This window comes from Bombus flavifrons, chromosome 5 (genome assembly GCF_040668555.2).
Source record: "Bombus flavifrons isolate JBK064 chromosome 5, iyBomFlav1_principal, whole genome shotgun sequence".
Lineage (NCBI taxonomy): Eukaryota > Metazoa > Arthropoda > Insecta > Hymenoptera > Apidae > Bombus > Bombus flavifrons.
Window position 1 is genome coordinate 11,800,570 of NC_138446.1, and position 16,042 is coordinate 11,816,611.

General features: G+C 43.5%; 1 protein-coding gene across 3 annotated transcripts in view; it reads right to left on the bottom strand.

The window, feature by feature from the left end:
- Ret (protein kinase receptor Ret oncogene) overlaps positions 1-16,042 on the bottom strand; it is a 35,211-nt gene that overhangs the window by 8,388 nt on the left and 10,781 nt on the right. Inside the window, exons 2-11 of one of the 3 annotated variants that reach the window (XM_069112398.1) lie at positions 8,996-9,217; positions 8,784-8,911; positions 8,573-8,708; positions 7,484-7,740; positions 6,317-6,488; positions 6,104-6,201; positions 2,106-2,386; positions 1,813-2,004; positions 796-974; positions 542-709 (exon numbers count right to left, since the gene is read on the bottom strand). In XM_069112398.1, coding sequence (XP_068968499.1) covers positions 542-709; positions 796-974; positions 1,813-2,004; positions 2,106-2,386; positions 6,104-6,201; positions 6,317-6,488; positions 7,484-7,740; positions 8,573-8,708; positions 8,784-8,911; positions 8,996-9,217 — 1,833 coding nt within the window. Of the gene's footprint in view, positions 1-472; positions 710-795; positions 975-1,812; positions 2,005-2,105; positions 2,387-6,103; positions 6,202-6,316; positions 6,489-7,483; positions 7,741-8,572; positions 8,709-8,783; positions 8,912-8,995; positions 9,218-16,042 lie in introns of all 3 variants that reach the window. The other 2 variants (XM_069112397.1, XM_069112399.1) reach the window with 2 other exon arrangements.

The window sequence follows — 16,042 nt, forward strand, 5'->3', positions numbered from 1 at the left end:
TATACGAACCAGTTGTTTTTTATCGTCGGTTATGCGAACTCTGTGACCGAGCCTTCGTTATTCGACCTACGCTCGAGCGTACTTTCTCTTATACGAACGTGACTTCCGAAGTCGTACGCGTCCGTGTGCTCTATCCGAGCTGATACATAATTGGACACGATCTGTGACGAAATTGTTGTTCAGGCTCGGTTATCCGAAGCTAGAAATTGAATAACAGCAGCTGATAGGTGTAGCGAGCGAGCCCTTATTATCGGAAATATTTTCAACCCCGATTGATCCGGATAAACGAAGTTCTACGATACTTAAAAACGCCGGAATCACGCACATCGACACGTTGTCGATATTCTTTTGTATTTGCCTGGAACTCGAGAAATTTGGGATAAAACAAGAGGATCGGGTGTAGAACGATCTCTAAAGAAGACAGCGGGGTTAATGCGCGAAGCAACGAGGGTTCAGTGAATGATCGTGGAACCTTTTCGGGCGCCGGTCACCACAATCTCCTCCTCTATGTCTCGCGATTTCCCGCCTTTTCCATCTTTACCCTCCTCTCCATCCATTCCCTGCTTGCTGCCTCTCCCAGGGCTGTCGTTTTGCGTGCGGAAATGATCCACGTTGCACGTGCATTGCAGCATATCGTTGCACGCGCAAGTTCCCAGGCCGCTCTTGATGCCGCGTCCGTTCTTGTTCATGTGAGCGAAGTGGACGTCCGCTGGAACGTTAAAATTGATTATCGCCGATGGAAGCGTTAGCGAGATGGAAGAGGAAGAATGCAAAAGGTAAAAGAACGAAGCTCACATTCAACGGTGCAATCCTGGGGACAAATGCGAGGATCCAACCGTTCGAGCTCGTCGCACTGGTTATCGGGACAGTGAGACAAATCCGGGGAACAAGTTGGATAGTACTCGGACATTATGGAACCCTGGTTCGGACGTTTGTTCCATCTCCATACGCATTGAGCGGAAAAGTTGCCCTTGCTGAAAATCCGACCGATTGCAAGATCGTACGACGAGTTAAGGGGAAGCAGCCAGAGAGAAAGAGAGGAAGAGAGGGAGAGGACAGGGACTGTTAGAATTATTGTTCGTTGAATATCTTGGACACGTAACCGGTCTGCAGTTATGGTAATGAATTTACGAAGAGAGAAACTCAACGACAGATTGCGCGATTGGTAATGACAGGTATGAAGAGAGCACGAGTGTGGAAGAATGTGAGAAGACGAGTTACGTTAGGAGTTAAAGGTAGAATCTATGAGAGACAGTGTTACATAGTTTTAGAAGAAAGTTTATATATATTCATTATGGAAATATTAAATTACGCTTGGAGTCGACAGTGGCAAAACTAAAAAGATGCAAATTTTAAAGCAGAGGTTTTCTGAAATTTGCAAAGAAATCCTCGCGAGTCGTTTCGGTGACGTTCTAAGGCGGTTGACTTATCGCGAAATAATCACGAAATAATCGATTCTTATTAAACGAGATGATCAATGCACTATGCGCGGAAATTATATAATCCTAGTATAATAGTATAATCCGAAAATAGCGTTAGGAAATAAGACGAGCCAGCGTTATCACGAAACTAAAGCCAAATTGATAGCTATCATAAACAGTAACTTTGCCCTGTGACGCAAAACTGGCGGAAATCTAACGTATACCGTTTCGCATGATGGAGATAGAAACATAACGCAGATCTTTTATTCGATAAAAGCAAATCCGGACATTTTTTTAGTTGTCCCACCGTCGTTGCCAAGCAGCGAAATATTACGGTATATTAAATTCCTACATTAAATTCCGATGTACACGAAAGGAAAGCGATCGTCACCTGTAAAATCCGCTGGCAACTCCGCAACTGGATTCGCAGTCCTCTGGCGTTTCCGCGTTGGCGCACGAATGCAACCGGCCGATCTTGCTATGGTTACACGTGTCTAACTTGGACATTGACACAGCCGATAAATTGATCTTTACGGTTTTGGAAGAGATCGGACGATCTTTCGCGTTCCATTTCACTTTAAGCCTGAAACATCGATCCATAGATCGAATCGTCGAAATGTTTTACGCACGATCGTACGGATCGATCACGGGTCAACAAGGCTCCTACGTGCTGTGACCACTTACACCAAATTAGCTGGCTCCGTTTTCAGCAGATCCTCGTCAGCGACGTAGATTATACCGCCCTTGTGAGTGATGGCGAACGCGCTCGACCCGTGAACGTTGAAAGTTATCGAGGTGTGCGGTTCGCTGGTTGGTCTCGCGACTCGGGTGTAACGAGGCGCGAGCCGTGCGACTTTCACGATCGAGGGATACGTGAAGGATTGCTGTTTCCCGGATGATATCGGCGACACGGTCGTCGTGGTCGTTCGATGTTCCGGTCCGTAGAAAGTCAGTGTAATGTTCAGCTATCAGCGACAAACGTAAAACGTGCGATATCGTATTGTAGTTTTTTTACAGAGATACATGCGTTAGGAGAAGTTTAAGTTATGATAAACATAGGTATATGTAGTTATGTACAGGGTGTTTCGTTTATATTGTCCACTTTGTATCTTTGTTACTTTTGCAGATACAAAAAAGTGTATGGAGGTAAAAGTTGTTCAGTTTAGAAATTTAAGTTATGATATACATAGGTATGTGTAGTTATGTACAGGGTGTTGCGTGTATATTGTCCACTTTGTATCTTTGTTACTTTTGCAGATACAAAAAAGTGTATGGAGGTAAAAGTTGTTCAGTTTAGAAATTTAAGTTATGATATACATAGGTATGTGTAGTTATGTACAGGGTGTTTCGTGTATATTGTCCACTTTGTATCTTTGTTACTTTTGCAGATACAAAAAAGTGTATGGAGGTAAAAGTTGTTCAGTTTAGAAATTTAAGTTATGATATACATAGGTATGTGTAGTTATGTACAGGGTGTTTCGTTTATATTGTCCACTTTGTATCTTTGTTACTTTTGCAGATACAAAAAAGTGTATGGAGGTAAAAGTTGTTTAGTTTCGAACGAAGCATATTGCGGTTCATGTCTTTTTCCCTTGCTAGTTATTTTTTTCTTCCTTTATTTTTTATTCTTTTAAGTTTTCAAGGTCATCGACGATTTTGCAATAATAATGACACATCTTTATGCGATGTATTTCAAACGTGTAGATATGTCGAGCTTGGAATAACCTCGAGCGGAGAATTCATGATAATTCGAAGGGAAATAAGAAATTGAATATTTATTTATTTTTGTCCTAAATGTTCATCATTTTCCTAGAAATAGGAAAAATATTGTACAACCACGTGCATTCCCGGGCAAGGAAGTCAAAATTAAACGAAACGAGATAATAAAAGTAAAAAATGTTCGGATATCAGAAGCAAGCCTTGCTCTCTTGGTCACCTCATTTGGAAATTCGTTACCTCTTCTATCAAATTCGCAAAGCTGCGCGTGGGTGGCTATGCAAATTGGAATCCAGGATCCTAGAAGTATTTGCCTATGCAGTATTTCGAGACTGAGAGTGACCTTTACCACGGAATATGGAATGAGAAGGAGTTTTTAGTGGGTAGTCCGCCCAACATCTTAGACAGTGTCACATAGCTAGTGATTGGATCGATACCGAAATTACGTATTGATAATACTCAATCAATTCGGTACCAATGTTCTCTATATAAGACATCGAAATTTTAAATATCTCTCGGCATGACGCGGTAGTTAGGTTACGAAAAAGTGCCATGTCGTGCGAAATCGTGTTACACGAAACGAAAAATTAACGCAAAATTGGTGACTAGGTTCCAAAATCGATAAAAAATAAATTAATTTAAAGCATTACGTATTGATATTATTTACGTTAGTTATAGAAAGTATCGACTTTTTCTTCAGAGAGCTTGGAGTTGCTATTTTTCTATAGCGAAAAAATTGCAATTGCCGAGTGCAAAGGATAAATATTGTACCAACTAAAAATGGATTCAAAATCTCGATATTCAAAAGTTCCATGCGTGTGACGGTGCTTGCGCTTAAAAATTCTCCTCGCAGTTCCTCCTTATACGAATTTCTCCGATTTCTGCGATTCTCGAAACGTGGCGGAGCAGAGTCGTGTGGCAAGAATTCCGTGCCACGCGAGGGATACCTGTATTTGGTACCAATCGTCGATATCGATTCTTCTTCGATCGACATCGAGCCGATACTGTACCGAATCGGAAATCTTCCGATCCCTGACGAAATTATCGACACTTGTTTAACGCGTATACTGTAATTGGAAATCATAGCGTAACTATGTAACGTATATAGAAACATCATATTCATTCGGAAACTGCATATATGTATTATTGGGTTGGCAACTAAGTGATTGCGGATTTTGTCAATACCACCTAATGACAAAATCCGCAATCATTTAGTTGCCAACCCAGTAGATACGCAGCCATGGTTGCAATGAATGCGTATTCGAATAAAGTGACGGATGAAGTATCCGATGGCTACAGTGGATACACTCGTAAAGATCTATTATACAGGGTGGTTGGTAACTGGTGGCACAAACGGAAAGGGAGGTGATTCTACGCGAAAAAAGAAGTCGAAAATATAGAATAAAAATTTTTCTTTTTAATTTTTTTCTTTTTTTTTTAATTTTTCCATCGAGACAACGATCTACAGTGAGATCCGTTATAACGAGACGCGATAAAGTGCACGCGTACCGAGCGAAAGTTCAAAGTCGATTTTCTCGAAAACAAAGCCTCGAACGAACAATTTTTATTCTATATTTTCGACTTCTTTTTTCGCGTAGAATCACCCCCTTTCCGCTCGTACCACCAGTTACCAACCACCCTGTATATTATGATATTTGATTGCATCGATTTATTGAGTTTGTCAGAACGTGAATTCGTCCCTGATACGATTTTACTGTAACCATAGTCTGATGAATTTTCCTTTTCTCGCGTAAAAAGATCAAAATAATAGCTGGTATTCAGGAATGGTCGCGAAAGTAGAGAAAAATATTCATCGTCGACTGTTTTCGATTACAAATTCGTTGAGCCAATCGAGCGTGAAACAGACGCGGCTATGAGCTGACTCTGACAGGGTAACGCGACGCCGAATGAAAAATTGTCAATCCACGGAAAAAGAAAGCGGTGAAAACGAAATCCCGGCCGATTCGCCGAATTTTTCGACTAGTTTTTAGTGGGCGTTTACGCGAGGCTCGGTTAAACGTTGAAATCGGAAGTTCTGCTCGGAGATAATAGGCAGCTTCCGCCCACGCGTCCGCCGCCGTGCAATTTCTCGACGCGGAACGATCCCATTAATTTTCCTTTAATCGGCTCCTCGAAACCGCACCCAGCTAACACTCTCGCAGCCTTTGCTATCTAATTGTTTAACGAGTCGCGATTACGCCAATGGATCCGTGCCAGCTGGGACCAGGAAGATGTTGTTTGATCGCTGCCCTCCTATTTGTTATCAGGAACTTGTTTCGAGATACGAATTCAGGACTGAACATCGGACGTGGAATTTGCATCATCGAAATTGCGAAAGAAAAGTTCGAACTAGGTTGGAAACAAGACCGCGCGTATTTCTATCGAGTTTCTTATTAAGGGCACCTTCATCGACGCGGATCATCGTCTTTAAACCGCGAACATTTAATTCCAATTTCATACTTCTACTAATATAAACAAGAAAACGAATGCAATCGTAAAAATTGATTTCTTGCGATAAGTGTTATGAAAAAGTACTTTGATTTCGATACTTTCTATAGTTTTGCAACTTTAACGCTAAGTTTACCAGACCCGGTAAAATTTCAATCCAGACCAGCTTCAAATTTAATTTACAAATCTACATTCATCTAACTTTTGTTCTTCTATAACTCTTTTACTCATCTAACTTTATGTAAATTCTTATATTAACAAAATCTGAGAAATAGATTAATCGGATAATATAAGTAGAATTTTAACTGAAATTTTGAAACCGTTCGTCTGAGTATTAGCGCAAAAATTACGCACGAGCGCACAAAAATCCGCAGTCTGATCATTCGGGAAAAAATTTCCGGAATCCTCGCTCGCTGCTATTCCAGTTTTCCCGAATTTTCTTCTTCGTCTCGCGGCTCTTAAAGAAGACACGCGTTTCTCTCGTTCGCGCCAGCTATCTGCGATAGACTGAGACTCACCGTGTTTTCTCCGTGTCCTGGGATCAGAGACTCGTCCTTTACTTGCAGGATCACGCGATACGGAGACTTTGGCAGAAGAGTGGTTTTTGCGGATATTCCTGTAACGGAGGAAACAGAAATTTACCCGATGCAGACAGATCCTTATCGAGAAAGAAGCGAGCACGATCGAACTGTAGGGAAATACGTAGAACTCGTTCGTAAAGATCGACTCACTGGTGAATATGGCGGTGTACGGGATCCCTCTGGGAACTTCGATCGGCAAAGTGTTATGGGAGACGTTAAAGGCGTCGTGAGCGTCTCCGAGCATACGGACGCTGTAGCGGTTACTACTTTCCGCGTCCGCGTCCTTCAGTATCAGCTTGTTGTCGTCCACCAGTTTGTCGCCCTATCGACACGACACGGATGACAAGATTTTTACGCGAATAGCGAGAAAAATTTCGCCTACTCGGGCGCGGGGGCGACACGAAGGGACGTCGGGAGAAGCGAGGAACGCGGGAGGATAGGCGACGAAAGTAGAAAAGAGATTCGGGCTTAATCAAGATCAGACCCCGAAGGGGTTTTCCTTCCCGACGATTCTTCGAGACGGTTCCGTTGTCGCGTTCGTCGCTTCCGTGTCTTTTCACGCTGGAAACAATGCCTCGTGATCGCTGCAACAATGCGCCACTGATTAAGTCGACGACTTTTTAAACGATTCGTCGTTCGTTCGCTAACGAGATTTGCCTTCTATCGTCGTAGTGCGTGTACAATGTATGTAGATATACGTGTGTTTAGTGCAACAAGCAGAAGCGTAGTGCAGATGTAGGAGCTCGAAACATTCCGAGGAACGAGTAACGCGAGTGTAGGAATGAATTTTTCCCGACTGTCCAGTCGGATTGTGCGAATCCTCGCGTGATCGAATGGAAATATTCTACAGCTGCTTCCTAATTTTGTAGCATTGACGGAAAACCTTGCAGTACGTCGATTAGCGCACGCGACGACTCACAGTAAACAGCGTATTGTAAGCCGTTTGCGTTTGATCCGAGAGAAATGTTGACTGGAGCCATTCAAATGGTTCGCGTGATCTGTAACGAAGCGAGTGTTACCGGCGAACGCGCAGGAATTGGCACCAGCGATCTAAAGAGAGCGATTTCGATCTCGAGGATCGACCACACTCCGGAGGTCCTCAGAAATTTGAAAACGAACATTTGCACCGACTACAGGGGCCAAGTTTATATCGCGATGGTATTCGCAAGAAAACTGGCGAGATATCATCCACGACGATGGAGATTACTTCGAGGACCTGTCTTCGTCGTTCACGAATGAAACTCTGATGATACTCAAAAGTGGAGGACAATCCATTCTTACGTCTAATAAACAGCTGGACAGGATCGCGTCACTCACCGCGGTAAATTCTGGAAGGATCACGTCGATCGAGTGGTTGCCCTGTGCCATCGGTGGATTGTCGTCCTGATCCAAGATGTCGACGTACAGCGTGTTGATCGGTGCGTACTGCATTCCGGTGATCTCGTCCCACACGATGCACTGAACTTGAACGGCGACTTGCGGTCCGGGGCCTCTAGGCGGCGGACCCAACGCGTCTCTGTCCAGGAACGCGTTCGCGAACAGCGTGTCGTTGGACGTGTGGAAGTATTCCGTGCCTAGAAATTATCGGACGTTCGTACGTTCTCCGCTACTTTTCCACGAACGCTTAACTCGCCTTCCGGGAATTCCAGGAGTTAGCGGCTCGTGCGCACGCGTTCGATGGATTTATTTCCTCGAGCGGGAGAGTCGGACAGATACACTCCCATTCGTAAGATATTAGGACGCTTACAGGAAACGAGATTAACTTCAAAAACGTTTAAGCTGTGGCCGAAGCCTTTAACGATATTTATTATCCCCTGTGGCTTGACTTGTGTATATCTGGAATTTATTATAAAGTCCATGGAATCTCGAGATAAATGAAAAATCGTATATTCGTGGAAAGATAGAATCTTTGAGCATAACGACGTTGAATTTCTGCTCGCTTATATCCACTGTGTTACGTCCACTTCGTGATCGTCGCTTTAATCAACCTTAGTGATACATTCGTACTAGTCAAGTTTCTATGATAATTCCAGGTTTCATTAAGCTTTTGAACGAACATCTCTGAACCTCGCGTGTAATAAACGCGAGTGAACTTCTTCGCCGAGGTGAAGGGATTCCTGATTCGTATTCATCGCGTTTCTTCCGCCACTCTTGCGAATAATTTTTACAAATTCATCCCTCCCCACCTCGAATGCAAAACCCTGATCGATGCTCGATCGATGATTTGAACAAACCATCGCATCCTACGTAAAATCGATAAACGTCCTAATAGTTACGCGCGGAGGCGTATGTCGTTTCTGTTCGATCGCACAAAGATATTCCTTCTTCCTGTCTAGAAAACGTGATTCTCTATCTATAGCTATAGCTGAGACGCGAGGACAAGGATGAAAAGAAAGGGTAACTTGCCGTTCAATAGCTTGTAGTCGGTTACGTGAAAATTGGAGCAAAGGTCGGTGTAAATGCCAGGTCCGAAGGTACCGATCATCGCGACCGGCTGATTTTCGTATATCCTATACCTGGACGCGTTCCAGAAGCACATGTCCTGAAAACGAAACGACGTTGAACGGTAGAGCGACAGAGTCTCACGAAATAGACCGTGGAGCGACGATCTAATTACCTGAACGTAGTCCGCGCATTTGATTTCCGTCCCGTTAACACGAGATGGTTCCACCGTGATTTCTAGGACGGCCTCGTTGCTGTCGTCTTCTTTCGCCACAACGACGATCGTATCGGATCCGGTCGCGCCTTGGCAAGCGAGGAAACGAAAGGCGCGGTAACGTCTGCGTTCGAAGCGAAACGCGTAGATCGAAGAACATCTGCTACACTTACCTTTCTTTGAAAAACCGTGCAGTAGCAAGCTGTTCGTCTCGGAATCTATGGAAACTGTCGGTTCGCGGGGTACGGTGACGCGATAGTTCACGCGACTCGGTTCCGTCGAATCGTTTCGAAGCGTCCTCAGCTCGAGCAGCTTCAACTTCCATGAAATGTGTGCATCGTCCCGCGCCAAGTACGGTATCCTTACGGCCAAGTTCGACTGAGGAAAGTAGAGCTCTGAAACAGAGAAACGGCGCCCTTTACCGAGTCGTTATCTGTACACGTAAATTTCGAGTCGCTGTTTATTACGCGAAACGGCGAGAACTTGTCGTTTTATTATTCTACGCTTAATTGGTATCGTATTCGGAACATAATTCTAGCATGCTTCGTTCCAATGTGTATCCTGCAATTTACACGATAATAGTCGTTACAGTTGTTCGTTATCGTATAAGATAATGAAATAAAATTGTGCAATCTGACTAGCAAACGTAATCTCTCGTGGTCACCTATGATCCGACGATAGCATTTAGATTAGGAATCGAGTCATCAGTTGTTAAGATCATCGGCGACTACTATCGCGTTGAAACAATCCGTACGAGTATTCTCGTTTTTGCTAGAGTAAGTTTCCTGCGACAATCAGTCCGGTACTCGCGTACAAGGCACCAATACCGTGAGTACTAGTAGTCTGTAAGTAAGTAAGCAAATATTAGGTCGTCCGAAAAGTTTCTTTCGTTTTATAAGGAAATAATAAATGCACAACATTTTCCGTTTTATATTATTTTATATTATTTTGTTCTATCAAAATAAAGATCACAACGTTCGACAGATTAGGTTTCATGTTTGTATAAAGATGCATCGTTGTAAAAGACGTGTCTGTAAAAGAAAGACACTTTTCGGACAACCTAATACGTCTGTTATCGACAGTGAGACGCTGGTAGCCTGTCTCCTTACTAACAGATTGGATAAGAATGAATTTCTGAACAGTCGATCACGAGGGACGTGGAAAGTTCTAAGTGAGTTCCTAACCACCAGAAATTGAACTGAAGACGATAAATCAACTCGCAGGGATGCCAGCCAAAAAGGGACGACCGACACTCCAACACCATAGGCCATACTTCTCGTACGAATGCAAGAGTCAGCAGTACAACCGAGCCATCGCGGCTCCTGCGATGCAAAATGTTTTCGATCGCAAGACGAAAATAAACGCTTCGTCTTTGGCATTGTAAAGTTCAACGGTGAGGGTTCGCGTACGGTCAACTTCGTGGAAACGACTCGTGTCAAGGTGAGCGCGTTTAATCGATACACAGCAAGTAGTTAAAGTCCTGCTCGGCGAACGCGCTCGGCCGCACGCTCTTGCAGGATAAGGATCGCGATCAAGATCCTCGGCGGTGTTTTCGCGGAACTGCAGTCGCGGTTGCGCGATTCCATACGCGAGCGAGATCCGTTCCTGGAACATCTGCGATTCCACGTGCCGCGTCCACCGTGTTCGCCTCGATCGATACCACACGTTTCGATCGTTCGCGCGACATTTCGCTCTCCTATCGTGCGCCATCTCTACGAACCAACTCTATGGAAATTTTTGTTTTCGATGGAAATTTTCGAGATGGAATTTTGGAGTTTCGCGCGTGTAGGAATTTCTAGCCGAGGATCGGCTCGGTAATTCCGAGTCGTGGCAGGAGGACGCGTGCGTTTTTCGTGAAAGGGGTAGGGTAAGAAGATATTTCGGTAGGGAAGGCCTCCGGTGATGGCGATGCCAAGGGCGAGGGTGCGATAGCGAGGGTACGGTGGAAAGGCGAACGATGCGACGGTCACGCGAGAGTCGAGTTAAAGGCGCAAAGTATCTGGAACGCAGACTTGCGCGCAGGCACACGCGCTCGCATACGCACACTTCTCCGTATCGTGGCGTCTATGTTAAAAGTTAGGATCTAGCTGCTTGGCGTATGCGCGCACAAAGTCTTTCGCGTAAAGGTGCGTTTAAACGAAGCGTGCGAACGATCCTCTTGTTAGTGAAATTTAAGCGGGAACAAGCGTTCCGTTGCCGTTTAGTTGAACTCGTTCGCTGAATTATTTGACCGCGATCATCGCGAAGGAAGATGAATCTTTTGATGAGATAAACGAGTTTACGAACGATTTGCTCGATAACGGTTTAGCACGATTTTCAAACGGTGTGAGGCAACGATCTTCAAGATATAAAATAGCTGAATATACAATGTGCAACGAGGACTCGCACTCCATTGTATTTATTACGGTATTTACGTACTGATTCGTTAGGTTCAAGTATATTAAGTTTCATATCTTTTGGCGGTATTTTTATACCACTATAAAGAGTACAGTAAATCTTTGATCATCCGAGGCGATGTAAACCAGGCCTACCTCGAGTAATAATAATTTATTAGTATTCATAAGTCGCATAATAAAATCTTGATGGCTTAAGGTTGTACGCGTATTTGGGTTTGTATAAGCGTATCGTATGTTGTAGGCGTATTTAATCGATTGAACGTTTGATTAACTGTTTTCACGATACCTGGCTTCGTACGCTTTCGTAGTCTTCGTGCTAAAATTTCGAGAAAAATGAAGTTATGATAAAGTTGGAAGCACCTCGAGTAATACGGAACTCGAATAGCCGAGACTCCATTGTATTATGAAAATGAAGTATGCAACCTGATAAAAAACGGTTCATTGGAAGAAGGGAGTATTTACTTCTTGTAGCTACTGTATTTAGTCAAAAACACTGATGTCTTTTTCCCTAAATCATAGTATAAAAGCAACAATAGCTGTCTGGTATGAATGCTCCGTTTTGAAACGAACACGATATATCTTTCGACGGTGTCACAAAATTTTAGTAATTAATTTATGTCATGAGATGAAAAAGGTTGCAAATCATTGGTACGTTAAACGTGCACGAACGATTTCTATCATTCTTGCTCTATGTGTTGTTGGTCGTTTGGTCCAAATGCGGGTTACCTTTGAACTATCGACGATCACCTCGTCGACACGATTTCACTGACACAGAGTTCGCCGACGATGTTTATTTATAGGGATGACATTCTCTCTTTGCCGACAATTAGTATATTAATTGTCATATGTCATCGCTAATCGTGCATCTGTATCTAAACGTTCATTTCCATGCATGAAAAGATAAAAGGAAATGATAAAAGTTACTACGATATTACGACGCATTGCATTGGTACTTTATTAATTAACGTAAATTATGTAAGTAAATATTTACAAATAGTGAGCCACTTGGAAGGAATTTCCACAAATTTTATATATTGTCAAAGTTACCACCCTGATGTACGTATGCGCGGCGTACGTATTCATTTCTGCTTAAAAGAAAATTAGATTTGAATTATCTTGAATCTTTTCAAGGCTAGGGTAGGTTTCACTCCGACCACGCTTTTCAACATCGTATTGCATATAGGTACATAATTCTCTGTTACGCGTGTGCGTATGAACGCCACTGCTGTTTGCGAGTTACCTTTTCCGTCGAAAAGTCGTAAGAAGCGAGTTGTATGGGAGTCGTAAGAAATATCAATAGCATAGATTTGAGTAAGGGGAGCGACTGTGCATAACGGACGGTAACGTATGGCGATAAGCGTAATAATTTTCGCCAGAAGACGACGTCGATGAAACGATTGGTCGGTGATTTCGTATACTGGTTTCGGTGAAATTGTGTCGATGAAATGTTTCTGGCTGATTTGAAAGTAGCTCCCTGAACGCGTCTTTAAAACATTCTCTCAGCGTGCGATCGAAGGTGAGCGACGATATCGGATCGTTACGATCGAAAACGAAATCGGTGGAAAGACGAGAGATCGGTCGTTCTAGTAGATCTCTAGAGGCACGAGATCGTTGTACCTGGAAACCCTATTCGCACATCGAGTTACGATTCCCGAAAACAGAGACACCGTGAATACGATACGCGCAGCCATACAACTCGACACCCTCTCGGTCGCCGATCTGCAAGAACCTGCCGCGTTCGAGTCGGCCCACCTCGCCACCTTAGTTACGTCTTGCGCCCATCGTACGGCCACCGTAGTATCACCATCTCGATATACGCGCCCTCTATTCCTGTAAATTGATTCGCCATCGCGTATACCTGGCCAGACGCCTAATTCGCTCGAGACTGCCACTTTCTTTCGTTTCCTATTATTTTCTTAGTAGGCAGTACTATATCTTCGTTGCTTGGCTTGCACTAAAATATATTTTATTTATTTACTTATTCATAGGTGTTCTCCCGCGGGTTAGGAATTTCCCCATTACTTTTCTCTTTGATATATACTTATGGTCTGCTTTTCTAACCTTAACGTTTTTCGTGCTTGACTCGAAAATTGTATCCTTTATATTTTTTATTGTCTATACTTCTTTAACAGTGACGTATAACCTCGCAGTCTTTCAATTTCAACAACGTATAGATCTAAACGGAAACATACAATATGAAACTCTAACAATTTTGCTACATTATTTTTATCACGTTATTAACATTCGCGATACATGGCAAACGTTAATCTCTTGCTTCTTCTTCTCTTTCCCTCCATGCTCCTGTCTCTTCTTTTCACTATCTTTTCTCGATTTCCTACTTTGCCCACTTTCGAATGCTCGCCAACGCCTTCTGCGAGTTTCTTTCCCCGATTTTCCATTTTCTCGCGATTCCCAGCTTTGTAATACGTGCATCTTCCATCGTTTTTCACGAGTATCTCATTCGGTTTCGCGTCTTCTCAAGCGTGTCCTGATTTTCAGATATTTTTCAGCTCCTTTCGCCGGTTTCTTTCTCGTTTCTTCGTTCTCTCGTGCTCACCGATCTTGGAAAAATATCTTCCACCGCCTATCGCTCTCGAACGATGGCGCATCGCCACGACTGAACGTAGACATCGAAAACAGCTCGATCGCGCACACCTGTACAAACATCTCCGCTCGGAAAATTAACAAGTTTCTCATTGTCGCGCGACACTCGCGCGAACGTATCACTCGGCTACCGTCGACCAGCTTCTCCCTCCTCTGCACCACCCTCGAGCCATTCGACACCTCGGTTTTCCTTCTTTTTCCCTTTTTCGATCACCGACAGCCAGACCCATTCGTTTTCACGACGAGCGTTTCCACGCGCTATGCCGAATTCGGAAATAGCTTAACTATATTTAGGTGATTTCGACACCCTAACTCAGGGAAAGGTGTGTTGCTCTTACCCGGCAACTTTTAAACGCCGTAACAACGAACTTACGACCTTCTTAATATCTCTCTTCGATATTTATCGGTTTTTCCGAAGAAGAAAGATCGGGGCAAACGAACGGGAAGAGCGCGTCGAGACGAAAGCGTTCACTCTTAAAACGTAGCCGTCGTCGCGTGTCTCTTCGCGCTTATCCTTCGCTCGACCTCGAAAAAGAAATTCGTTAAAGTCGAATTTACACCTTTTCGCTCCGGACGAACATCGTGGATGATTCGTCGAGAAACATTTTCGTCCGCGTTTCGCCCGAAAAACGAACGAAGCAGCGAACAAAGTAAGGCGAACTTTGCTTTGGACATCTCAAACGAATATACAGGGTGGTTGGTAACTGGTGGTACAAGCGGAAAGGGGGTGATTCTACGCGAAAAAAGAAGTCGAAAATATAGAATAAAAATTATTTTTCTAATTTCTTTTTTTTTTAATTTTTTTAAAAATCTACAGTGAGATCCGTTATAACGAGACGCGATAAAGTGCACGCGTACCGAGCGAAAATTCAAAGTCGATTTTCTCGAAAACAAAGCCTCGAACGAAAAATTTTTATTCTGTATTTTCGACTTCTTTTTTCGCGTAGAATCACCCCCTTTCCGCTTGTACCACCAGTTACCAACCACCCTGTATAAATACACCGGCTCTCGTTTTTTTACATTCAATTATAATGTAATTTACATATCTTCGCTCAATCTATCGAAAAATATCGCTTTCCTTCAAAGTGATCATCCTAAGTGGTCACCTTGAACGAGATAGTTGTTCACGTTCATTTACGTTCAAGTCGAATTTACACCTTTTCATTTTGCATTTCCATGATCACCGGCTGATTCACATTGGACATCCACAGCGGCTATGAAAATGAAAGATGAAAACCGGCGGAATATTCCTATCAGTTGAATTCATCCAAGGTGGATGCCTCTACTTTGTTTAGATTGTTCGGCGGCCACTTTGGACGAAGCGCGAATGAAAACAATGTTGACCACGACGATGATCCAAATTGGAAATATGTAAATTCGGCTTCGCTGCGGACCAATCATCCACGATGGTCCTCCGAAGTAAAAACTGTACCGGATTTACGTCGTTTCGCTTTGGAAGAAAGATACTTTTATCCTCCTTTCATCCGCGTATAAAACAAAAATTTAAGCCGTGTTCCTTCGGCTCTTAAATTCGGTTTTAGGCATCTTCCGACTTTTCCAACCTGGTAACGTCGTTGCGCAACCGGCGCGGCGATATCTGTCGATCGAAATCTCGACTGAAATCTTGAATGAAAATCACGCGAGAATAAAGCCTTCCTTCTATTTGCTTTGAGAGCGACGTTGTGAAAGGACGCAGGTCGTTCTTCGAGTATGTATACACGTAGCCACGCGAGCCACGTATCGACCGTTTCTTTAATTCACCCCTTTGTGGTTCGTTGAAGACGCTCGTGAACGAGTTTCGCCTGAAACTCGAAACATAACGCGACGCAACGTAACGCAAGCGCGTCGTGCCAATTTTACCGGCAATAAGACGTCGAACGGTTAATCAAAGTTACGGTAAACACGGCCTACTTTTTAAGGGGCGATTACCTCGCAACGAGCGCTTCGATTTCATTTCTTAGATCCGCTGCGAACAAAAGCGACGACGCGCGATTTTTCCTTTTTTTCTGTTATCCTTCGTCTTTCGTTCGTGTTCTCGTCCCGTCTCTTTTGGCTTTTCTTCGTTAACTTTCGCCCTCGTTTCGTTTCCCGATCGTAGATTGCTTCTCTGAAATATTCTGTGTACAGTCTACATTCATCTCCTATCGATGTCATTTCGTTCGTATTTCGTGTCAAAACGAAAATAGATTCGTTTCATTTGTTTCACTTTCACGGTTAACA